General features: G+C 40.8%; 1 protein-coding gene across 1 annotated transcript; it reads right to left on the reverse strand.

The window, feature by feature from the left end:
- Nucleotides 1-8,972: 8,972 nt before the first annotated feature.
- Nucleotides 8,973-21,038, reverse strand: RFC3 (replication factor C subunit 3). Its single transcript, XM_075050578.1, has 9 exons — nucleotides 20,856-21,038; nucleotides 19,678-19,815; nucleotides 18,421-18,488; nucleotides 15,531-15,628; nucleotides 13,821-14,002; nucleotides 13,438-13,574; nucleotides 13,212-13,310; nucleotides 12,116-12,185; nucleotides 8,973-10,408 (listed from the first exon to the last, which is right to left on the reverse strand). The coding sequence occupies exons 1-9, from the start codon at nucleotides 20,940-20,942 to the stop codon at nucleotides 10,217-10,219; spliced, it is 1,071 nt and encodes a 356-aa protein (XP_074906679.1). The 5' UTR covers nucleotides 20,943-21,038; the 3' UTR covers nucleotides 8,973-10,216.
- Between the last annotated feature and the right edge of the window lie 5,463 nt (nucleotides 21,039-26,501).

A 26,501-nucleotide genomic window follows, 5' to 3' on the forward strand; every position in this document is an offset into this window, starting at 1 on the left:
GCTAGTCAACTGACAAAATATTTATTAACATCAGCATGCAATGCTAATGCTTTTATCTACAGATCTGCCTTTTGCAAAGAAGATCAGATTCATTACACAATTTGTATAGGTAAAGAAACTGAGGTAAGTAATTTTGCTTAAGGTTGCAATGTAGAGTAAATATTTGGAAGATAACCAAACAAAAATCCCAAGCGACACAGCTGCTTTGCTGATGATTATTTATGTGCTGGGGAGGTCTGTCTGTAATTGTACTTCCTGCCTTTCTTTCTGTGGATTTGTGAATCAGCAGGTCAGAGATCAAACTTGTTTCCTGAGAAATAAGCCCCTGCATGTTCTTTGCATGTCTGTCAGTAGCAGATGCATATCATGTTTTCCAGCGTAGCATGGAACCATACAGTAATCTGAGTATTTTAATGCAGCTTTAATTCAATTTGGATATAATACCTGTAATCACATTTCCTTTATTTCCTCCCATGGAGTTCATGTCAGTGGTATCAGCATATCTTGTATGTTTAGGTGGAAGAGCTGGAAGGGCTAATCAGTCTCCTCCATCTGTAATGACTGCCTCTGCAGCGCTCCTCTTTTCCCCCTAAACGTTAGTATCATTGTGCGAGCAAAGAAAAGAATTTTCAGTCATGAAATGTTGCTGCCGTTCGGCTCTGACAACACCGTTCCCATCGTTTCGTACGCTTGTTCCATTGCCGGAATGTCCTGACAGCATCTCCCTATTTTTCAGTTCAGCTTCAGGTGGCACCAAGCAGCAGCAGCAGGAGCCGCAGCTCTGAGCATCTCCACCGTGTCCGCTCCTACGGTTCCACAGGCTCTTCACCCACAGGACGGACCAGAAAAATGCCTTTGATCGTAGCTGCCAGTCCTTGCCCTCAAGCACACCCCACGTTTAGTTTTCCTGGAAATGAACACAGGTATTTTAACTGAACCTGACCGGTCCTCTTGGAAGGTTTTAACCTGCTCCAGCACTCTCTGAATGAAAGGCTCCGTCATCTCCAGGTCTTCCCTGGGGTGCGATGAGATTTCTCCTAATGCTGATACCCCCCGTCTGCCTGCTCCGGGTCAGGGGTTCCCAAACAAGATCCATGTCACAGGGACAGTACTAGCCTAACTGGAAGGAATTTTAATCTCTGGACAGCTGTCAGCGGCTCTAAAAGCAACCATCCCCTTCAGCAAGGAGTTAATGCCCTTGTTTTGAATGCGATCGTTGCCTCTGGAGGGTGCCAAGTGCTTCCTGGGATCAGAGTAAATTCAGCCTCTTGCCAACGAAGTTGCCTGCCCTGACTATGCAGGGGAAGAAAGTAAAAACATGGGTTTGGTTGGAAGGATCACATAGTAATACTTCCTCAAATTTATGCGTGTCACAAATGTTACAAAGCCATAAGCTCTATTTGAAATTCTCGTTTTGATCAGGATGCCAGTAGCAAAACCAGGACGGAGTTCATTCCTTCATTTCTACATCACAGTCTGCATTTGTAGTCCTCAGGGTAGGCGCTACCTTGCTCCAAGAAATGTAGCACGGAAATGCTCTGCACTCCTGAGCAGTGCTTGGTCCTAATTTGTTTTCCTCTTGTGCTCTTTGCTGTTCCGGTCTGGATTTTAGAATAGAAAGGTTTAATTTTTCTGGCCTCATTTAGGCATCTAGACTGTAGATCCATGTATGTAAGTCTAGCTTTGTGCTCTATATTGCCTGTGGAGTTAATGGCCAGAAATAACCCCTTTAGAGGATGAACACACACCTTGAGGAGCTGTTGGGATTAGAGAGCTCATGTTCCGCACCTGCTCGTCTCTTTCCATCGCATGTGGAAGGAGCTTAGAGAGGAGCTGAGCCTGAAACGCTGATTCTTGGGTGCTTCAGTTAGGAGAGATGGATCCTACCTAGGAATCTTTTAAGTTCTGAGGATGGAAAAAAGGAGCATGAACAACAGTAAAATCAGACAGATGCATCCACCGCTCCGCCTTCTGGCCAGGCAGTGCTGCCTACATATCCCTACTTTGTAGGAACCGTGCGGAAAAATTCATTGTTAAGCTGGGGAAAAAAAAAAAGACAAAAAGCAGCAGCCTAGCTCAGCTCTCTACAGCATCTGCCACTGAATTTATGGTCATTTGAGGCCTCACCTGTCCAAGGGACACTTTCAGAAAAGCTTCCAATGTCTGACACTATCTCTGATCTACCAATGATGGTCACTTTTACAGATACCAGTATTAATAAAGCCAATGCCTTCTCACTTTTTCTGATTTGCAGGTCCCTAAAAATTCCCCAGCGCCAGAGACTTCTCAATTTTCTCCACACACAGTTGCTGTCCTGTTCCTAATTTCTTTTGTGGACCCCTAGGAAGTTGTCCACAGCCATCCCAGGATCCACAAGCACGGTTTGGGATCCTCTGTTCTGTCCTTGCCATGGTGAGCACTGACTCGTCGATCCCACGCAGCCCACGTGAAGTTGGCGTGGCAGCAGCAGCCAGGGCTGCTCACATCACTAGACCTGAGACACTGCGAGCGCAGAACTGTTTATCCTCCTTTGGCATAAACAGGTTTGAGGAGCGTGCGTCTGTCATAAAAGATTTTTGCCCACTGGGTAAATGTCTTTCTTCTAATTGTCTGTTAATTGGCAAACAGCTAATCCCACTTATCAAAATTCTTTCTCCAGAGAAAACTCAGCCAAGAGTTTCATAAATCCTTTTCCCTCATCCTTTTTAGTTTTAAAAATTGTTCCAAGTATCATTTGGTACCTATCACCTAAGGAGGTGTTCCGTTTGAGTTAATCAGCTCCTGCAAGGTTATCTGTGATCTATTTGAAAGTGCCTTAGCCAACATCTTGCCTTCTTCTTAATTAGTAATTACTGGCCTAAAATTGTCACTTACCATAGGCATTTGCACTGACCTCTCAAATTAAGATCGCCCATGAAATTAAAAGTGGAAGAAGCCTATTGGGTCACTTATTCTATCCTCCAAAGTGCATTTATTATTCATGGTGTGTGGCAGGGAACCCAAGTGTAGGGTATGATTGAGAGCACCGCAGTTAACTTGTCTTTGAAATGTAAATACACTTAATGAGTATACCTGTCTTCCCCCAGGATCTGTCCTTGTCTGCTTTGTCATTCTGACTTCTTTCTTTCTTTCTTCTCTTTGATGGGGCTCCTGATTTCCTTTCCTTCCTTCTCACTCAAGAATGAAACCAACATTTTGCAGAAGGATTCCAAGTGGTAAAAAGCACAAAAAAATATTCCATGGCTTTCTCAAAATATGTGCTTTATTAGCATGCCTTTCAGATCTCATTGTGACCAGGACTGTGCTCAGTGTCACCTTCATAATTTGGCACAACAAATCATTTGACATGAACATACTATTGCAACTTTAAAAAAGAACACCAGCTTGCTTGCAGTGAAAGCCCACATTGGCGACATTTAGCTACAGGGAAACTGTGCCATTCGCTGGCTGTCACAGATTTCCAGCTAACAGCATCATATTTAACACAGAGAAGTAAATTATCCTAGGCAAAAACAAGAAAAAAATTTGGGGGGAAACATTGGGTCAGCCAAGAGAGGGAGCATGACAGTAGGTGTCCATCTCTCAGTCTTCAGTTGCCCCATACCCAAACTCTGCTCTTTATAACTGTATACAGAGGCTTGAAAAGAGGCTTAAAATACCCAGGAAAGATATCTTAACAGTAAGCCATGCCAGAGTTGCCACAGAGCCTTTATGGGAACATGAACAGAAAAGGTACCTTCCACAAAACCAGTCTGCCTAGTAAAATGCAAGCTTCCCACTGATAAAGCCCAACAGCTTTTTTTCCACCAGACTTCTCCTTCACCCCCATATTCAGGTATCTCTACACAGCTTTGTAAATTAAAATTGAAGGATGTCTTATACTGCAGCCTGCTGATCTACTACATGTTGGAGCACAACCTCCTCTGAGCACAGGAACGCTCCGTTTCATGTGCGGAAAGTTGAGCAGACGTGGCAGAAGGCCAATGCAACTGAGTGGGGATCTCCTGACGGAGCTTAAATGGGTAAAGGAAGGTTCCAATTAGAAATTCTTGGAAATTAGAAAACTAGGGAAATATTTTCCCTGTGAGGGCAGCGGGGTGGTGGACTCTCAGCGGAGGCAGGAGACAGACCTTGTCCCCATAGAAAAGGTTACTGAAGAACCGCTGTCCTGGGCAAGGCTGGCTGGCCACAGCCAGAGAGACTGGGGTGAGAACAGGTACGTGCTGGGGGCAAAAAGAGGCACCTCTACTGCCAGACCGGCAGAAAAGGAGGTGTAAGGAAGTTTAAGAGTGGGGAGATTTAAGACTGGTTGGAGGATTACAGCTACGGAATTTGGGGTGTCCTCATGAAAAAGGAGTTCTGGGACACTAGGGAGTAGAAGACAGCAGGTCTAGGTTGGGAAGCATTGACTGTGCCAGGCAGGAGGACCTGGGCACTGGGGGCTGTAAAGCAGGGCAGGTCGGCGGACACAGCAGCCTGGAGCTTCAGAGAGGTAGAGAAGTACCAGGGCTACCTGAAGATGCCGTGTTTCAGGGCAGGGAAACATGCAGAAGCTACCTTTTCTTCTTCTGTTCTTGGGCATAGGGTAGCCATGGACATGTCCCAGGACTCCTCCTCTCTCAAGTGCCTTCTCATGCACCAAACCAGGCTCTTTCGCTTGCTCTCCTTCTAGCCCTGAACCATCAACGTGGGTGGAGTGGCCCCCTCCTGAGCCCTGCCAACCCCGTGGGCTGAAGGGGAAGGCAGGTGAGCGAGCTGGATTTGAATTACAAATATTAGGCAGTAATTAGTTCGCTGACCATCGTTTTCAGAAATTACAGTCAATTTGCCTATTTACTCCTACTTTAAGAGATTCCAGTGTTCCCATTTCCCTGAAATGCAGCTGTGCAGACCACTGATTCCGCAAATCTCCCAGGGGCTTCAGATGAAAGGTTGGAGAGGAAAGGCAGGGACACCATCAAACAGATCGGCCAGATACACAGTAGAAATTATTTCCATCATGGAGGAAGCAGGATTTTAATGGCTATTTTTAACCTCTAACTTTCCTCCTAAACGCGCTGCTAAGTAACAGTAAAATGCATTAATAAGTAATATTACAATAAACCAATTAATTGGAAACAAAATGAATCACCCTAGTTTAAATCTCTTTAGATGGAGCAAGCACAGAATCCAGGTCTCCCACTTCTGGCTGAGCGTTCCAGCTTTGCACCACGGAGCACCCTTCGGAAAAGCATAAGCCTTGCTCACCTCCTACGAGGACTATTTGTAGATCCCTGCCTAGGTAGGTGGGTCCCAAGCAGAGAGACATCTCCCTCGCAGTTGTCCTTCAAGTGTTTAAAGAGGAGAAGAAATCTCAAGGGCAGTGCAGACATGGTTTGAAGGGAACCTGGGGAGAAGACAGCACGGATAAGCTGGAGCCAGGAACACATAGTCCAGCAGTTACCATGGCACGAAACTACTTTGGGAATAACACTGAGAAGTCTGTGTAGAGCAATATAATATTGATGGACTAACTTCTGTGAGATGGTCCTGAGAAAGAGTTAAAAGTAACTGCAGGATTTCTGTGGGACTACGAAGTTGTAATTTTGCTTAAGACCTGAACGTCACTTAAAAGACTATCAGGGACACGTTCCCGATAAAGTACCTCATCGTATCAAAGGCAGAGGTTTCCCTTGACGCAGCAAACCAGACGTTCCTCCAAGCGGCAGATACTCCTGTCTTGCCGAGCCACCCACATGCGTTGCTACTGGACCTCGACTGATTTTGGTGGAGCACTCTGGCGTGGCAGCGAGGACGCTCCCAGCGCTGCGTTACCGCAGGGAAGCGGAGGACAGCAACCTTAGCCGTTGCGCAGCATTTTAGATGACATCTCACAGCGTCTTGTTCCCAAGACAGGCTCCCTAGTGAAAGACCAACACCTACCCCATGTCTTGGGATGGGGCTGAAGATCGGCTCCAAGAAGGTGCCAGGACAGAGGTGGTGAGGAGTGCCCCAGCACCTCTGCTAGGAGAAACGCAGGTAGATCAGCGGTGTCAGCGGTGAAGTTACATGCTTCAGGCTCCTTCTGCTTCTATTATCTTACATCTCACTCCTATTTAAGAGATGCCAAACCCATCCCCACTGAAATACCACCGAGTGCTCAAATGATTGGGGCAATATTTACGACCTCCAGGATTGCTGAAACAGAGTACACAATTTCTTCCAGAAGTTCAGCACACACACTGTACGCAACTATAGAAGAAAATCTGTTATGGGAATGTTTAACCGCAAACAGACTCATTTTTCAGACAAGCAAAGCATCCAGTGTTTTTGTTTAAAAAACAAAACTGGGTTAGGCCCCAGTTGTTCTCGTTAATTTGGACAGAAAATAATTTCAATTTTGATGACAGAGAACATTCTGAATCAATTCCCCAATGTATTGAAGTTAATGGCAAACTCTTTTAATCTTGGTCATTTTCTGATGTGCAACTAATTCCTGACATGCAACTTCCCTGACGTACTATTGATTAGCCTGCAGGGCACATTCGACAATAGAGGTTAACTTCTTTTGCATGCTTCTGTATCTACATTCCTTCCCTCCTTATGAAATATAAAGATCAAGAGAAGTGTTTTGGCCTTCAAGAACTAGAAGCACATGTCACTGTCACATTAAGACAACTTTTGTTTAGCAGACTACAACTCTGGGTTTTGGTTTGGGTCATTGATTGAAATCCAATGCAACAAATTCGTACAGCACTAATTGGTAGCACAGGCAAAAAATGTTAAGCAAGAAGGATTAAAGGCAGCTCAAGCATAGCAGAACTCCTTCCAACAAGACAAATTACAGCTATTATTTTATATCAATGAACTGTAATAATCTTGAAGTCCCTGCACTGGAAGGAAAATTTGTGATAATGAACTCTTCTCTTATCTACCTTACCTTCTAGCCTGCGATAATCAGGGTAGTTCTTTGGTAGAGAAGGCAACATTCCTCATGTCAGCTTTGTTCATATGAATTTATTTAACAAAATACATTCTAAAAATCATCTGCCAATCAGACAATATGTTTATTACGATTAATGGCCAAGTAGAGTTGTTTACCACGGATGTCTAAAAATACTGTGATTTTAAAAATAACGTTTCTCACAGGAGTTAACACTTGGACTTCAGAAACGGGGAATAAAGTCTGAACGCACGACTCGCCCTTTGCACAGCTGATGCTCACAGAGAGCAGAGTTTTAACGAAAAGTAGTTGCTGCCTTTAGTTTCTTTATCTTTTTTTTAAAAATCAGTTTCACCTCTGGCTTTCTGTGCTAGCTTGAAGCTGACTCCTCTGCAACCTCTTCGACTTGTTCAGTGCTTAAGTTCCACCTGGGTGGGAGCAGGTTGGAGTTTTCATTTGGAACTAGCAGGAGGTGACACAGGATGAAAGCAAGGGTAGTCCTCTCAGCACGCAATTCAGAAGCAATTCTAAGCAGGTCTCAAAAGATGCAATCAGCTGAAGAAATGGATCATCTGGAGGTTGGTCCTGTGCTATTCAGTGCTTAAAAGTCTGCCTGGACCGCCTCTCCCTCTTGATCTGTGAGGCAGGAGCGCAGCGCTCAGCGTAGCTGCAGCACAGGGCTGTCTGCACGCAGGCTGCGGAGGCAGCCTTGCCCACCCCGGGACACCCTCGCTTACCAGGCTAAGGTTCTGCTTTTCTGGTAAAAGGGTTCCATGGTAGCTTCACAAAGGGAAAAAATGGCAGAAAACTCCCTTTTTTTTTTTGTCTCTGACAGCCACTTGCTCGTACATTCCCATCAGCTCCCTTTGTCAGTGCACAGCACAAGGGATGGAGGTTACTGGTCCCGGTTTCCTCCGAACAGCCCAGGAACTGGGTTCTGCCCCACGTTCCCTCTAAGCAAGCGCTAAAGCTACCCAAAAGTGAGGGGAAGCAGCATCCAAGGTGGCTATCAGCCTCTAAGATGTTCCCCAAAAGTGCAACTTACTGATCATTTAAGGCAAGAGTTGCCTTAAAAATTATGGCAGGAAAGAAGAATGCATGCAGAGGCTTATGAGGTGCTGTGCCTGTGTATTTAAATTTCTGTGTTCTAGGCTGTGGAAGACAAAGATGCAGGAGCAGGAGGGGGAAATGCTGGCTTTTGGGAACAATGATAGCCATTTCCTCTGCCAGCAATCCCGGATCATTATCCCATTTTTCCATCCTTGACTACTCTTGATTTATCCAAGGTAGAACATGATAAAAAAGAAACTTCAAGAAGAGGTAGCAAGAACACCTGCAGAGAGAGATTTATGGTGGGGTTTCAGTCTCCTAGACAAAGCTGCTGTTTCAAAAGATCTCAGCAAACTGCTCCTCTGCCTCCTCCAACTGACAAACCTACAGTCCAGCTCCTGCCTGTCCCATCAATACTGTCCCTATGCATTTCAACGGTATTTCACAAATCCCTACATAAATTCCCCTTCCTTCTCCTACATTAGCTCTTCTCTTTCCTTTGGTTTTTTTTTTTGGGGGGGGGGGGGGGAACGAACGACACAGAATTAATGCTTTTGCTTCATCACATGCTATACTTAGAGTAGGCAAATGGTAGTTTGGCTTTTAAAAATGAGTAGACAGACTAGGCTCCTGAAAGGGCAGGCCATTTGTACACGCAGTAATTATGCCCTCTCTACCATTCTTGTGCTCTTCCTTGTAATGGATTTAAGTACTTACTTCCACTATCACTGACAATTTAACAGTTTCTACAATCTCTGACAGTCAAGACACTCACACTACAAGCTACCAGTGCTGTGGATTTGGGTGACAAGAGCAGATGGAAGAGAAAAATCCATCTTCTAGACTTCTTCAGTTTCAAGGAGAGCACTTGAGCACAAAGCAGGCCAGCAGTGCCTTACCGAGACTGGATCTGAAGGGAAGCTGCGCATTAACCCCACGCACGGGATGGTCAAGTTCCCAAGAATGGCAGTGACACTACCTCTTTAAGGATTAATGTCGCCTTCTGTACATTTTAAAGGGGATGACAGAGTTAGTAATAACTAGTGAGATTCTTTATCAGTTACTAGAGAGAGGGCCCTAGCTTCCAAAAAACTGCCATTATGCATAACTAGCTCTGACAAAAAAATCCCCAAATATTATACCCTTCCCTACTAAAAACAAAAGGGTGGGGGTGGGAAACAGTATTTAATTCACTTTAAATACTATCTAGTAATAGCCTAAGTTAGCAGAGTGCAGTTACAAAGGGCACAAATTTAGTCATTTTTAGGGTACCATAACACACGTGTGGAAGACTTGCCGCATGAAGTGGCATAGGTGGTGGTGGTTGGGTTTTTTATTATTTCGGGGGGTTGGCTTTTTCTTTTTTTGTTTGTTTTAAACTTCAGTGGCTCTCTTTAGTCTTACAATGGCCGGGGGTATACCCCACCTTTCTGAAAGACAATCTAGCAAATTCATCAAAGCAAATGAATGCACATACCTAGGTAGTCACAGACAGTATAAAACACTATTTCAGCATTTCATTTGTTGTTCATATTTTTACAATTTATTTTGCCATTTTTAAAAAGTCACATATAAATTTAAGAGGTGAAAGAATATTTGTTAAAAGTTGAAACCCTACCCTTGGTTAAACCGCAGTCAAAAGGACTAATCTTTACCTGAATAGTATTATGTATGTTGAGGTGAACCCGAAAGAGTAGATAGCAAGTGGACTTGCTTTATACTGCTTACAAATAAGAGTCAGAAAACATTCTGTGGCAGCACACCAGGTAAAACAGAGTGGCTAAAATAAAAGCCAGACAAACAGCAGGATATATAAATCAGTAGGCAGAACATACATGCTGAAACTGGAACTTACCACAACATGGAAAAACCACCTTTTGCTTACAGCCTTGCCCATGAACAATGAAAAAGCAAGCATGGAGCATCCACGTTCTCTCCTCTTAATGTCAGCTTACAAACACTGCAAAGCGGCAATCATCTTGTATGTCTTCCAAGGCAACTTGTCCTTCTGAAAGGCTCTGTATTTTGTATGGATCTAAAGATGGATTTGTGGCTGTCAAACATCCATCTGCTTTCTACAACTGAACATTGTTCTTTAGTTCACTGTGGTTTATATTAACAGCAAAATAAAATATTTGACTTTGAACTAGACCCACATGCAACCAAGCATGGACAAGCAGACAACATTTGCAACATTATTGGCATCATGACACAACATTCTGTGTACAACTTCGGGCATCAGAGTTAGAACATCATGTCATCTAGTCCATCCTCCATAAACTTCTTGTAAATTGCCATAAACTTTGCAACAAATGCTTCCAGATGATAAATGGCTTTGCTGCCCAGTTGCAGGCGGTGTTCATAGAAGGCCGCCATCTGTGCAACTTCTCCTTTCAGTTGTCCATCACAGTTATTTAGAAGTTCTGTCAGGAGACCCTAAAAGGGGAAAAAACAAACAGGACAGTATTTGAAAAATTATGTATTTTTTGTTAAGAGAATAACCTCGTTTCTCCGAACATAGCCAAGCTATGACCAATAGTTCATTCATGATCCAACAGAAAAGACATTGAGGAATCATTACACCACCTATTTGACAGAACTAGATTCATGGAACCATGTCTCTTCAGAACTTACTTTCAAGATAAATTCCTCATGTCAAAATAGATGTTACCTATGGTGTTCTTAGATGCGAAAAATCATATAATGAAATTACCTATGCCTTAATAAAGAAAATAAATTAACCTCATCTCCAAATACTATAACCTCTACTGCGTGCAGGCACATGACCCTGGGGAGAATTTTTGCCAAGATAGCAAGTGTATTAAAATCACTTACTTGCTGTCTTTACTGCATCAAGCACAAAGAGAAACAACATTAATAAGAAACAAGGAAAGGGCTTATTTAAAATTTATCTGTTTATATTTATGTACACACGTACGTGCAGACACACACAAAATACTTTACCACAATACTTCAGCCATGTAAAACCAAAAATACATTATTTTAGATCTGAGACAGCAATAAAATCATTGCAAATCCATCTCTATTAAAACAGTCAGGATTAAGTGAGAAGTATCTCTGCACCATTTCAAGTTTGTGAAGAGGGAGTGGGTAAAGAACATCCACCTTTGGCTTGACAACAACAGTCCTCAATCAGGGCAATGCAGGATCCACTACCCTACCATAAGAAAGGAAGGTTAAAGAAACATCCAACTACCAGAACTGTCAGAAAGCAGATATCAGTTAACATGAAAAGAAATTTATTATCTTGTAATTGTGTCTGATGGGAGAGTCCACCTAGCATAAGTTGCAAACATTAGCTTTAATCTTTCTTCTGCTCTAGTTGTCTTCAGCATCCTTTCATCCTGTCTGAAATAAAAACATGCACATCCCATTTGCTTTTCTTCCTCCCAAGATGACTTCTATCCTTGAATAGGCCTGCTGCTCTAGCATCCTTCAGCAAACTTCTTCACCAGGACATAGCAAATATTGAACTTATAACAACAAAACTTTTACAAAAGAAAACAAACTGTATCAAAATTAGCCCATAAAGTATGTCTATACTTCAACACAGAAACTGGCCTGAGAAGTCTTCAGGGGGACAACGCATGTCCTCCTTTGTTTTTACTCAGCTGTGATGATGCTGTTCTGTGATCACAGAACAGGTTTTAGTAAACAATTCAACAGAGGTGTGGACAAGGAAGCCTGCAACAAAAATAAACTAGACATTTACATTTTCCAAATTAGAGAACAGAATCTTCCTGCCCCCAAAATCTACACAACCCAAAAACATCATGCCCAAATATATTCAGACATGAACTTAACTAAACAGTCTAGTATACTGACTGAGAATCATGAGAAGTGAATGCTATGTATCAGTGTTTGCAGGAACAAGGTCTTTAATTACTGCTTCAGAGTGATAACCTGGACTATTTTGGTTACTCCGGTAGAAAGAAACACGAAAGAAAAGTATCTTTTGGTCACTCAGGTCTGTTTGGAAAGGAAACAGCTTTTCATCAATATTTGGATAATATGTGATGTTTTGGTGTGGTGGTTTGTTGTTTTTTTAAAAAAAAAAACTCAAATTGAGACTGTCATAGCGTTAATACTTATAACAAATTAGGAGCTAGATAGCTGAATTACCTTCATTATAATCTCAGGAGGAATGCAGTGTGTCAGGAGTTCATAAAGCCGTCCACGGACCTCTAAAAGCCTGGTGGAAAGACACCACAAAATTATCAGACATATGCCCCCAAAGCATAGTAAGGTGTTTTCACTATTTGTGAAATATGCTGCAGGAAAAAAAGAAAGTCAACCCAGGCAAAGGTTTTTTTCTGGTTTTGGGTTTGTGTGTTATTTTAAACCCAAAAGCATTGCACAAGTCAGTTTCATTTCAAATGCTACATATCACCTTTTATACAAAACAGTAAGGTAAGTTACATATACTCTAGTTACAATGGTCTCAGTTAATCTAGAAGCGACAAGGCTATTAGAATTTGTCTCAGGCTCGTCTCCCTTTAATTCCTCTTCATATCTAAATTATTACTCATGCTTAAGACTAGCGAGAAGACGCCACAAAATTGGTTGAACCACAAGATTTGTTTATGCTGTTTTTCTGTCTTCATTGTTTACAAGAGGAGGTAAGATGATTAGGTGGCAGAAAGTGACACAGTTATCACTTCTCAACTTGTGATACCAGGAGGCCAGAGCCTACAAGCATCTAAATTAAATACAAGAATTTAAGTGACATCTCATGTAATATATGGAACACACTAAAAGGATCAGGCTATGTATATGACACTGAGATGGATATAGGGGGCACCTCCTAATGTGCTTTAAAAAAAGCAACAATTTCTCATTTCCAGTTCTTTTACAAAGACATGTTATGCTAAAGATGCTGAAACAGAAGCCTTAAATAAACCAAAAAAACCCACCCCAACACACGCCACCACCACCCCCAAAATAAAGAGACAGAGAACACAACATGCATAAGCTCACTTTTGATTACAAAGCTTCAACAGCGAAAACCAACAAGTTTAAGTTCCTGAAGCTCATTCAGCCTCCTCTGGTAATTTTAAATCTCACTTCCTCTGGCTGCAAAGTACCAGCTCCAGCAGAAATGCCAGAAAATTACAGATAATTAGAGTAAAGATGCCACATTTTTAAATGCAACATTTTTTCAGGTTTGAGAATACACCAAAAACTTAATCTATAGCTGCAAGCAAGTGTATTTACCTACCTTTGTGGTGTCTGTTGACTGACAATAGCATTTGCAGTTTCTCTCAAATAAACTTCCCAGTCCATCTCAGGAATGTCTTGATCAGCAGTAAATGGATACCTACATAATAATATTTTTTAAAAATTAAAATCAAAGCAAACATTCACCTATTCTAACAAGGCTTCAAAAGTAAGTTCACTTATGTGTCTGAGAGTATAATTTACATTAATTTTTAGCAGCGACTTACTGTTGTACTCTGCAGGACTCACACATAAGTAGTGCTTTCCGAAGATTCCTGCCAGATTTCTCTGCAAGCCTTTGAGCCAGTTCCTGAGGAAGAGTCAGGCCTTCTTTCTTACACACACTGGACAAGACATGGCAGATCTAGATGGAAAACAGATAGCAGGGAGTGCAACACTTAGCAAACAGTTTAGCACCTACAGATTCTCCTGCTTGTAACATTTCTGGACCAGAGATGGACCAGTCTTTCATATGACATGCTTGACAAGTCACCCACCACAAAGAAAAACCATATCACTTTGTGGAAGTAAAATATTTCATAAGTCCACAACAAGAACTTCTCCAGTAAGAAGTTTTAAATAACTTATGCTTGCTTCTGTTTCAACATACATCTTCAATGCTGGGAGCAGGCACTCGTACAGCCAGGCACCTGCTTTGAATAGGTCCTATAACTTTTGACATGGAGTTGCAGCACAGGATCAACCTGCAAGTCGCCATGTACTTCTCCATTGTTCTTCGCAAAGCATGCTGAGCATCTTTAGTGAGTTTGTCAACTTCTGTTAACAGCACCACTGAAAAACAATTAAAAAGAGTGGGTTTTTTTAATTAATATCAAATCTTTCTAAGAAAATGAGTACTTTGACATACAAGTGATAATACCAAAATAAATGATACAAGCAGAAAAAGGCAGCATGGTTCCACAAGCAGGACAAATAAAGATTAGGACAACCTGCATGCCTTTTTGACTGTATAATCTTCTGCTCCTTCACACCCAATATTCATGTTCTGGAATGTCAATTTCTTCAGAGCAGGGCCTGCCACACTTCAATGCCAAGAAATAATCCAGGTAGGTGTAGAAGCTTTCACTTTGATAATTAGTATAGTAACTTTTTAAAGGCATTTTAAAGTAAGAAATGTTAAAGAATTTATGGCATAAGGACATATCAAAAGGCAAAAATTTCTTGAAGCCTCCCCTCAATCCATTTTATATTTAGAAAACAGTATCTTAGCTTAACAAAGGATTAGTAGAAAGCTGCATTGTTATTGTAGCTGCAACGCCTTTCCATTGTCTTTCAAAGAAAAAGAAAAACTTATTTCAAAAATGCTTCAGAACAATCAGGAGACACCTAATACGAAGCAGCTAACCTAACCAGCTACCTTCTGCAGGTTCCTCCATAGGCAACTCATAGATGGCTCCTTTCAGGACTCCGAATGGTCCAGCTGAGAACAGCCTGGAGAACAAGTCGGCCCATTACTCTTTTCCCATTTCTCTTCTGGTCATATATGCTGCCTAAGACGACCAGCCAGCTTACCAGATACTTAGAGCTCTAAGGGTATATACATCAATAACTGGTAGAGCCAATCAGTGTCTAGCAGCTTAGGTGAAATATAGCTTTTCCTGAGAACAGTGAGGAAAACGAGACAAAGAACTAAATCCATGACCATTTTGAACTAATTTCTGCTCTAATCTATCTGTCAAGATTTCCTCTCTCCTTTAATCTCGTTACATAGTTCTGATTTTGCTTTCATTTTAGTCATGGGGAGGAAAAATAAGCCAGTTGTAGCAACATGTGCCTTGGAAAATTCAATGAAAGCCGCCTTCATTTTCTTACCCAGCATCCTTCCATAGACTGTGGATAAAATGCTTCTAAACTTTCTGCCTAAGATAGCTCATCCCCCCAAACGCTACAAATAAGTGGCTAACACCTACTGTTTGCCATAAGCCCATCCTGCCCTTCAACTCAACACTAAGCCTCAGTAGCTCATAACTTTACTACTGTAGAACACTAGACTAAGTTATAGTGCATTTCAGTGGTAGACTTGGGAAAAGACAGCAGGAATCCAAGCTCTCTCTGTCCAGCCACAGTCATTCAACTACACCCTGTTCTCCTAAGAAACCAACACAAAAGACAACCTCATACTGAGTATTCAACCACTCAAGATGTTTCCACAGTGGAAGAAAAATGGGAGGTTGTTTAATCTGGGAAAGGTTCGTGTGTGCCCTCATGCAATACACAGGTACAAACAAAACAGTCAGCAGAAATCTCTGAAAAACAAGCTCAAAAAGTACTTTGGCTGGTTTTAACTGTTTTTACTCACCTTTAAAATCTCGTTGAGTACTTGTTTCAAGCTGTTGGGATTGTGCTACTGTCTTCAAGAGTTCCTGAATTACTACGCGGTCATTGTTTCCTGCATCACTGTACCAGGAGTTTGAATAAAACTTTTTTTAAAACAACTTTATATTGCATATAAAATACATCCTCCTAAGCAGCCCCTTGGTCAACTGACTGAACAAGAATGCCAAAAGAATTCAGAAGCTGTTGAGGTAGAATTATGCTCAACACACATACTTTGTTGAACGTTACCTTCCCAATAATAAAAACAACCCAAAGCTTATGCAGGCACAGCTGGGTTACTACCACTGTATTGGGAGGTAGTGAAACCATTGTTAAATGTTTTTATTAACTCATTAAAATAGAACTTATTTTTCTGGTATGAGAAATCTAAACTTTCACTCCCTACGATTTGGGCAAAGACACAATGTGAACACTTTTACCCATTATGGGCAGAAAAATGAAGTCTAACCACATAATAGGATGCCCGACTCAAAGGACTGATGTAAATGCATAGGGTTTTTTCCCCCTGAAAACTAGATGTTATGCTATGAACCACCTATACGCTTAATGTAAAATTGAATGCCAGACACACTGAGGTTACAAAGAGTTACTAGTAAAAGACTGATATTGAGATACTATTACAGCATAAACAGTTAGCTTTTTTCCTCTTAGAAGGCAGAAAAACATGGGGAAATACTAGATCTCCTCCTGCCTCTTCTCCTTACTATCCCCTACAGTAGCACTGCACAGCTTTCTCAGTCCCCAGCTTAGTAGCTCAGCTAGTTAGACTCAGATTTGATAACCACTGGGGATTGACTTGCAAGCTAGATTACTGAAAAAGCAAAGAAAAAGAAGAAAAAAACCTCACGCTTTAGCATCCCCAGACTATTGCCTTCACAGAGACAGCAGTAGCTCTGCAATATTTCACTGGCAAGCAAATGAAAAAGCATTTGTCTGTCCTGTTCTAGTCACCACTCAAACAGACCTTCCCCATTCTTGCCGAGGAGAATGCAGCAGAACAGACAGAAGCATATTAGTTCAACAGTTCACAATCTGTTGAACAGGCTACGCTGACTTTGTCTGCAGAGATCTGTCCTTCTGCAAGGGAGCAGACCTTTGATTACAGCGCAAAAAACAGAAAGCAAAATGAAACAAGCCGGTTCTACTTAAGAGCTAGGCCAGTTTTTGGAAACTAAGTGATTAAAATAGTTTCCTAATATTTAAAACATAAATTATTCTCTGCAGTAACAGAAAACCCAGAGTTATAATTTCATGGTGAAAGATTATCCTTGGTATTATGTGACCACACCACACATTCCAGGAAAACAATGAACAAAGGCAGTTGCCACACAAATGTTTAATTTTTATTGTTCCTTATTCTTTTATTACCCAGTTACTCAGGAGAACCCATTTTAAAGCATCTACCCAAGCTAGTCAAGTGACCAGCAGACAACGCTTTGGAATTCAGACAATATCCTCCTTTTGGAGGAAAAAGAACAGTTCTATCTAAGAAAGTTCCATAATAAATTCAATGTCTGCAGAGTCCTGCCCAGAAGTTAATTTCCTTTCCCTGTTAGCCATTTCTCATGTTCCATGTTACTCAAGATGCACAACATGCTTTCAAAGTATTATAATTCAATCAAACTTCACCAACTATAACACAGCACATGCAGGTTCACTGTCTGGTCAGACATAAACATGACAAGTGCTTGATCACTTAAAGCCTATGAATCAATATATTAATTCTTAATCAAAACTCAGCACTACTATTATTTACAATAACCAATACAGCAGTTCTACACTTTCAGGATTTTTATATTTAAAGTAAAATACAATTATTTTATATGTTTCAAGCTAAAAGTACTCTACTGAAAGTAACAGAAGACATATTAGTAGTATTAGGTTATCAGAGCAGAAGATTGAATGCTCACACATTTTATAATCACCAAAATGACAGATTCAAATAGTTAATTACCAATAAAAGTCTCAGCTTTAATTATTTGGGTCTGTATTAGAATACCAGCAGATATTCACTAATCAATACACAGAGATTAGCTGCAGAACAAGCTTTGAAAGGAGACATGGTACATGAGAAGAGCTCCTAAAACACAGAGCAACATGAGAAAAAGGGTTAGCAATAAGCACAAAGCTAAAAGTTACTTCAGGATACACATTGTCTTGTAATTGCAACCCAGACAACAAAGCCAACATAACCAAAGTCTCCCAGTGCACAATGACATTTACTCTCATGTGATTTAAAGCAACATTAAAGGTTTCAGGTAAATATAAGTATTTACTTTGGGTCAGTGAACTATCACCAGCAATTTCACAACTGTCAAAGAAGACATACAGTACACCATTATAGCTTCTGTCATTTAAATCAACATCTGACCTCACTTATGACAGGATTCCCAGTATTTTGTGGCGGTATTCTTTCCCGTGCTCAAATAAAAGAGTTACTAGGTAAACCTTGCTTACTTTCAAATCACTTCGGTTTTGTATTTGTGAGAGAACTAAAAATATGGGGGTGTTGGTTCCAATAAAAGTTCTCTATTTCAACTTAAATGGTTAAACCTATGAATCCAGAATTGTTTCTGTTACCCAGTCCTCAACATCAGCATGCTTATGTGGCTAGTTAAGCAGAACATTACTGTCTTTAGTATACAGCAATCCAAATTTTTGTTGATTTAGAGCTGTTCAATTAAAAATCCTCTCCCTGCTCCCATTTGCAGTCCAAACCCATAAACCATTATCTAACTTGCTCGGGCAATAAATTGGACAATCAGGCTCTTGTATACCCAGATCGAAACCACGTGCAGTATGACCAGCGGCTTACATTTGAAGTGGGACACTTCTACCATACACTTACTTACCTTGGGTTAACTTCAAGGTGATAATTACTTGCAATGGTGCTAATTTCAATTTTCTTTTTAGAAGGTGCCTATGTAGAAAGTAAGCATATTAAATTTCAGAAAGAGTGTTCCAAAAATCTGATGCAAAAATTTATCTTACAAATTACAACTGGCTGGATCACAGGCAAACCAAAAGCCTCAGAGATCAAAGAACTGCTGAGACACTAGACTTACATGTCTCCTACCCCCCAACCCCATCCCCAAAGAAGAAAAGGAGTACTGGCACATCATCCAGCCTATAGAATAATAACGGTAACGATTAATATAGCAACACGTAGTACATATTAGTGCATACTCCAGTTACTGAGTTTTGTAACAAGAAATCTCATTATTGGAATCAGCCATACAAAATAAATGATACTTTGTCCCTCCAAAGAAAAGTTTTGGAGGGAAAACCTCTGGACAAGCCTGAAGAGGCTGTTTACTTCTCTTGGCAAAAGTTTTCAAGTCTATACTTTGTTTAAAGAAAACACTACTATTTATATCACCACTGATTTGGGGTCTGAACAGTTAAATATATCCTATATTTCTATCATCCAGTCCAAGTATTATATTTGTTCCACTACTGAGAATTAAAAAGCAAGCACTGAATAACCCACTTATCAATAAAGCTTGATCACCCCTTGCTGGTTAAGCCTTCCATAACAAAGATTTTGAATGGATAATATAACCTTTTAATAATAAAAAATTAAATGCCTAAGACCAAGGCAGATACAACGTAAATTGATTTTTTTTTTGCTAATGCTGAAATTGTCACTATAAGAATGAGACAAGTTAAAACTTGTATATACGCAAAAAGCGGTGATAATAATTTTTAAAATAAGGGTTATTTTTACAGACAAATGAAATTCTATACATCTAATTGAGAACTAGTCTATCACAACCCATGCTATTGTCCAAACCAACCTGTTTAAAAAAGAAAAAACACAAACAACTAAAACCAAAAGAACCCACAAAAACAACCAGCCAGCCACAGAAAGCAACAAAAAAACCCCACATCCTCCCACCCATGAAGACCTAAGGAACAATAACATCTGGCAAAAGTATTTGTTCATGTAACCAAACCAGTGTGATTAATTACATAAAAGAGCTTGAAGATACTGAGTGCAAAAAAAATTCTTTTTAAAACTCAAATAAATATGAAAGCCCCACAAGAGAAATACATCAGTATATAAACATCCACATTACTTTGCAGCAGATGGGAGACATTTTTTTTACCGTTATACTCTGATGCTCAATCCTCAGTTTTTCCACTCCTGCACCATATAATTCCCTTAACAAACACATTATTCTTGTCTTTTTTCCAGCTCCTGATGGTCCATACACCAACAGATGAGGGAAGTCACCACACTGAACCTGAATACAAAGCGACAAGATTAGTTAGCTACAACAATATTTGCCTTATAAGAGAATATTCATCTTTCCATTCTCACTCAAGTTTACATGAAATTACTTTTCCAGCTCAGTCACAACACAGTACCTAGAACTGCTGAATTCCTTTCCTGCAGCCGTATTTCCTATAGAACATCATATTTTTCTGCAGACCATATGTAACTCTTTTAAACTCCAAATACCTCACCCCTCAAAAAAAAAACCCTAAATCCAAACAAAACAAACCCAAAAAAACAACAGAAAACCACCCTAGCATTTACCTGCTATCCACCATTTCTAGAGTGACAGCTGCCACAAACACACACAGTAAAAACGATTAAAACAAAGTTTAAAGCAGATACACACTCATATAATTATGATATATACACATATACATAATTACATTGTTGTTTCGTATGCAAGCCTTGAATATGCGCAAACGAGTAATAGGTAGCCTGCATTTAAATGAAGTTCGGAGTTTGTTTCTTGGAAAGCCAAAAAGCATGACCTGGGGAACACCTGACCAAAACCCACAGCCAGAATTTACATCAGTTAGAGGTAACAGCCACAGAGAAACACTGAGGGAGTGAATCAATCCAGCGGCCCAGTGAAGAGAGAAACCAGCGCACCTGGCAGGGGAAGCAGTCCTTTAACATCCAATTACAGAGTCCTGACTTTCATTCCCAGCTGCTCACCTAAAAAAACTTCGGCTAACTCTTTAAGTAAAACAAGGTAAGCCCTATTCTTAGGGACACTGACCATTCTTAGCTAAACCCGCCCAGAAACAGACCCACAACACTCCCGACAAAAAAACCCAAGCCGCTCATTTCCTCGCAGCCTTTTCCTTGGACGCAAAGGCCTTGCGGGGCCGCGGAATCCCGACTCCTGGCAGATCCTCGCTGAGGGGAGAGGAGAGGAGAGGACCCGGTGACGGGCTCGCCTCAGGCGGCTGGAGGCCGCGGCGGACAAAGCCCCGCCAGGGAGGCCGCGGATCGGCGGACGGCGGCTCCCGGGCAACCCCTCACCAGGTTACGGAGCTGCGCCGCTTGCTCGCGGTGGTAATCCAGCCTGCCGAGGGAACCGGGCCGGTACTTGTCCACCCAGAGGCTCATGGCGGTTGAAAAGCGCGCTCCGCCCGCCACAGCCCCGGCCCGTAATGGCGGGAGGAGCGGCCGGTACGGCGGCCGCCGCAGGGACAAACTTCAGCGGAGGGAGCGGAAACGCGCCGCTGCCCCGCCCTCCCCCACCCCGCAGATCTCTGGCTCTCTGTGGCAAACTCGTTATTTTTAACGAATCGCAGGCAGATTGTTCAGGCTGAGCTGCCGCGGCGGAGCGGGCTGAAGGCACCTTAGCTCAGAGAACTGGGACCTGAGGTGATCTCTCTCAGGGATGGCCCAACGCCCGGGCAGCCGGAGAGGGCGAGCGGGCAGGGATGGAGGCGGCGAGGGGCTGACAGGAAAAAATCCCTTCAGGCAGGCATGGCCTGCCCGCCCTGCCTGTGGAAAGGTTCACGGGTCTGCCTTCGGCCTCTTGACCCCTGCAGATGGCCGGCAGAAAGAGGCCGGTCGTCGGTGTCGGGGGCACGTACGGTCCGTGGGTTCTTTGTCCTGGGGTCCCGCCGGCCTTGCAGCCTCATAAATCGATGGGTCACCCCTAATCTGTGTATCAACGCTGCGAATTCACCAGGTCCGTCTGTCTGTGTGGCTTTATGAACGTACAGAACACGTATATAATAGAGAAACTCTGGTTCGCGTAGTAGCCCTGACAAATGAAGCCTCATGCACAAATGGTACTATCTGAAAGTAGAATTTCTTGAAGTGATAAAACACGGGTATGCAGATGAGTAGTCTGGCGTGTGTCAGGCTAATTTTTTTGCTTGCATGATTTCTGTGGGAATGATGCGATTAGATGAAAAGTTCATGTGACTGTTCCTGTTTTATTGGCTCTGTGTTCACATTTTTTCACATACTCAAAATCATCATGCAGGCAATAGCTTCGTTAACCTAGATGTTCAAGCTACAAAGATCACTTAAACCTAGTGGGGGCAAAGAGAGCATGTCAGTTAGTTCCACGTTACATGTTTATACAAAATAGCTACATTACTCTCATAGACACTCATGAATCAGTTTTATTTGCAGATTGCCACGAATTAGCAAATTCACCTTGTACTGCTTTGTCAGCGCTGCCCTTGTACACGATTGAGTCTGTGAAAGCTGCTGCAGCGATATCCTGCCCGGCGCTTATCCGTCGGGTCCCTTTGTTCTGCTCAGCACCACAAAGTGACCTGTTCCTCTGCCTTTTTCTAAATTTACATTTTGTGGGTCTACAGTTACTCATGGGTGGCTGTTCTCTCCACTCAGCACCTGCTGTTCTTCAGAGTAATCTCCGAATTTGACCATTACTTCCTTTGGTATTCTCTTTGGTTAGCTATATTTATGACTAGCCTTTTTAAGCTTTTTCAGATCCTTTGCTCATTTGCCTGACTTTTTAATAATTTCTGAGTGATGTGCTACTCTTTTTGTGTCTATCAATGTCATGCTTAACTTAATTGCAACTTCAGTGATAGCTCCTTATAACCTACTCAGTTTTTCCAGCCCCCAGAGATACTGGTTTTACTAACGCATACCAGCTTCCAGCAAGCACTCTGACAGATTCTCCAGGCTTTTGAAAGTACCAGTGAAAACAAATCCTTTTTGGATGATGTCAGACTTAAGCAGGACTTAAGTAGGACTCAGTCCAGTAGGCTTTTAGATACTTTCAGCTCCTGAAGAGATCAAGGAGGAGTGAAGACATGTAGCATCTCTGAAAGGGCTCTAAGCTCTTTTTATTAGGTCATTAAACTTCCATAGGATTTCTTGTTATCCCAAGGAGATGTTGGGAATTCTGCCTTGCCTCAGCAACGCATTTAAGCATGGACTTACACTTAAGCTTTCAGTTAAATTATTCCTTGCCATAAAAAGTACTTAAGCAGATGAACAAAATTAGTTTAAGTAAAAATCTTACCATTTTAAAACCTGTGCTTGTATGAAGCATTGCAGTTGTGCTACTTTATATCTGATTAAAATGCTCTAGAATGCTTTGATTTTCTACTTCATTAATTTTTAAACTTCACTATAAATCTAAACAAAAAGAAGTAAATATCTAAAATGGAATGGTTTGGCCAAGTGTATTATAAAAAAATTAATGCAAATAATACAGGAGACTGTGGCAATTTCAGCTGCAGTCACAATTCACTCAAATATAAGGACTGTTGAAATATGTTTCCACTCATTTTGTTCAGTCCAGCAGAAAGGTCAAAAGGTAAAATGACTTCTCTGCATGAATAAACTAGACAATGTATCTGAAAATAGAGATTTTAACTACAAATGGCATTTTGAGCCTCTTACTACCAGCAGCCATGTTACTAGAAAGTGACACAATGTCAGGCACTATACCAGAAACTCCATCTTATAACCAAATTGAAGTAAAACCGTAGGACCTGGGTAGAGTGTTTAAATATATATATATATAGTTTTTAACCAGTTTTAAACCAATTATTGAAACAGTGTTAAAACAAATTAGAGCGTTATTATACTGACCTCCTAAAAATCTTTACAGCATGATTGCTGCTAGCAATCCAAGTAGCCATTAACAAGTCCAAGCATCATTTTGCTGTACAACAACTTGTGTTTTTCAGACAGAAGACTGGCATCCTTTGATCCTTCAGGCTGCTTAGCTGAGAAAGATAGATTTTTCTTTTCAGTTTCAAATATTTCAGTAGATTATTGCTGCTCTGTTGGCTGTCACTCTAGGTTATATCACCCTGTCCCCATCAGAGCGCCTGTATTGCTGCAAGTAAATTGTAGCGTGTCAAGAAAGACCAGATCACTAATTACAATGAAAAAAAAAAAAAAGACCATAATAAAGTGACATCTGTTCTATTGGTGACATGCTGATGTCACGCAGATTGAGTGTGACAGTGGAAAGAACAACATTAACGGCGATAGCCGAATCAAAATCTAAAATAAATATATGCCATATAGATTGGCAGCACTGAAGAAGCTCCTTCTTTGTAAGAGATGTAAAACCACGAAATCCTAGTTCTTCAGCAGTCTAATGGTTTATCTTACAATCTTTTATTTAGTCTGGAAAATTAAAGTAACAAAAACATCATAGAAGTTTTCCAAGCAAGGATGAGGCAAACTAAAAAGGCATAAGAAGATATGTTTTCACAACCACTGAAGGTGTGTATTCTGGAAAAGGCTACAGAGAGAACATTTAATTGGAGGATACATCCTGTCCATCAGTCATTACTGCAAAAGCTTTTGTACATTTGGTCACCTGGAAAAGATTAAGCAAAGTCCTTCACTAAAGAAGCGGAAAGGTGAAAAGAAATAGGTGTATTACAAAAAAAAAAAAAAAAAAAAAAAAAAGGCAAAAGCATCACATTTTCATGCTCTCAGGACACTTGGCAGTGTTATAAAATGTTCTAATTTAATCAGTACTTCTTCATGTTCCAACTCTTGCTGCTAAGGGCCAGACACTGCTCAGCTTCCCTATCCTCTAGTGTGCCTGGAGAATTAGAAGAAAAGGAGATAAGATATGTTTTGCTGTTCTTAGGCCTCTGTGGCCTCAGTAGTGCATAGCTGTGCAAACCTAAGACCTTTTACTTCTACCATTAATAATTGTCTAACTACACACTTAAGCAAGATTTACAGCAGCACAGTTAATCATGATAGAAAAACATAGGGAGACAGTTGAAATTTTTAAAATATTCTGAACTTAAATTCAGACGTCCATCTGGGGACATGTATAGTTACAGATCCATTCTTCAGATGAACTACAGCTATGTTGAATACATGCCCATTTTCTACTGAAGGTTTTGATAAAAACCATAGGCTATTTTAATTTGTAATTTAGGTCTTTCCCCTGAGATTTACAAGGTCACTGACTAAAAGACACAGCCATGTTCTTCACTTTCCATCAGCCTGCATTTAGCAATAACAATAGAATTGGAACAAAGGAAGCTCTTGTCCATTTAGGATTGCAGACTTGAATTTAAAGGTATTCTGAAACCGACTCAGGAAGTTAAGAAATATTCAACATTCTTTTCTGGATGTATTCGAAATAAGACACACAAGTTCCTTATGCAAACTAATCATGAAGCTCTTTAAAGAATGACATGCTGTCAGATATTTAAATGTACAAACGAATATTGGTGCTTGACCTGTAATTAGGAATTAATTTTGTGAAGATGTTGACATATGGCATTTTTTGTCTCTTTCTGGGCAAGGATAGATGTCGCTGATGAAGGACTATGGATTATTTTGAAATCTGGGTGTCTTTGCTTCCATTCTCACCAGGATGAGAACTAGAAATTTTTTTATTGACTTGAGCTACTTTTACAATGAAAAATTCATGAAAAAATAATGCATTTTTGCAAAAAGTCAGATGAATGTACAGGAAAGAAGTTACATCAAAAAATTCTTAGCTAGTTCTTCCTGTAATATTCTAACTAATGTGGCTAAGATAATAGGTGTTTTCTAGATTTCTACCATCTGATAACTCTTTCAACTTTTCCTCCAGATGATAAATAGCCCAGCTCTTTTGAATTCGTAGAATATTAATAAATGAAATTCAGACACCTCTGAACACATCTTGGTGTATTTGCACTGATGGCAATAAATGTGGAACGTAAAAATCAGATTTCCATTGCATTCCTGTGAAGAAAGTAGAACCTGATGTTACCCAGACCTGTATCTATGCTGTGCCATTGGCAGAACACATTGTCCCTAATCATGCTTTTCATACATTTACTGAAACTCAAAGGTTCTACAGCATGTACTATGTTTTATGAACCCACTAATATTTCAGAGCTTGACTACCATAATTTCACCTCCTATAAAATCATCAAATATGTTTGTAGGATCTCTTTTATTCAGACCACAGCATTCTTGTTCATGTCTCTTAATTTGTCTTTTCCCTTGTAATTATATCTTTGTTGAATCAATGGGCATACTGAAGCTTTTGAATTTCCTAGTTTTCTCCTGAGACTCTTCATTTTCAGAAGAGCTTTCAGCTTGAGTTCAGTGTCAGTTTCAGTAAAGTTTGCTAATCTTTCAAGTTTTGATGTTTTAGTTAGTCAGTAAACTCATTGGAGGTTTGCTCAGATTTACTAGCTAATCTGAGGCCAGCCCTGTTCATATACAAGTAGGTGGAATCTGCTTACTGAGATGGGAGCAGTTCTGTGTAATCTGGATGAATAGTAACACAGGGTGTATGACCAACAACAATTTATGCTCACACTTTTCAGTTAAAAGCAGTGTATTCTCATATCCTCAATGTAAGTGTGTTTCTGTTATAAACATATCTATAACAACAAAACATCCTACATCATGCTACACTTCCTGGTTTTATACAGTAAAATGTCCAATACACAATGACAAAAGGAATCTGAAACAGAAATTTAGTTTGGAAGATGTTTACCACAGACTTATCTGTCTTTAGTAACAGCAGACTTGTGCACATAACGCTATTACACAACTGTGGTCTTGGAAAATCACCACAGAGCAATACCTATTATGAAAAGCTGTCAATATTGATACATCTTCATACAGCTGTATTGCTATTGATGTGAATTGGAATGAACCACAGTCCCAGAGCTCCTTGTGCTGGAAAGCTTTACCTGCTGA

This window comes from Buteo buteo, chromosome 18 (genome assembly GCF_964188355.1).
Source record: "Buteo buteo chromosome 18, bButBut1.hap1.1, whole genome shotgun sequence".
Classification (NCBI taxonomy): Eukaryota; Metazoa; Chordata; class Aves; order Accipitriformes; family Accipitridae; genus Buteo; species Buteo buteo.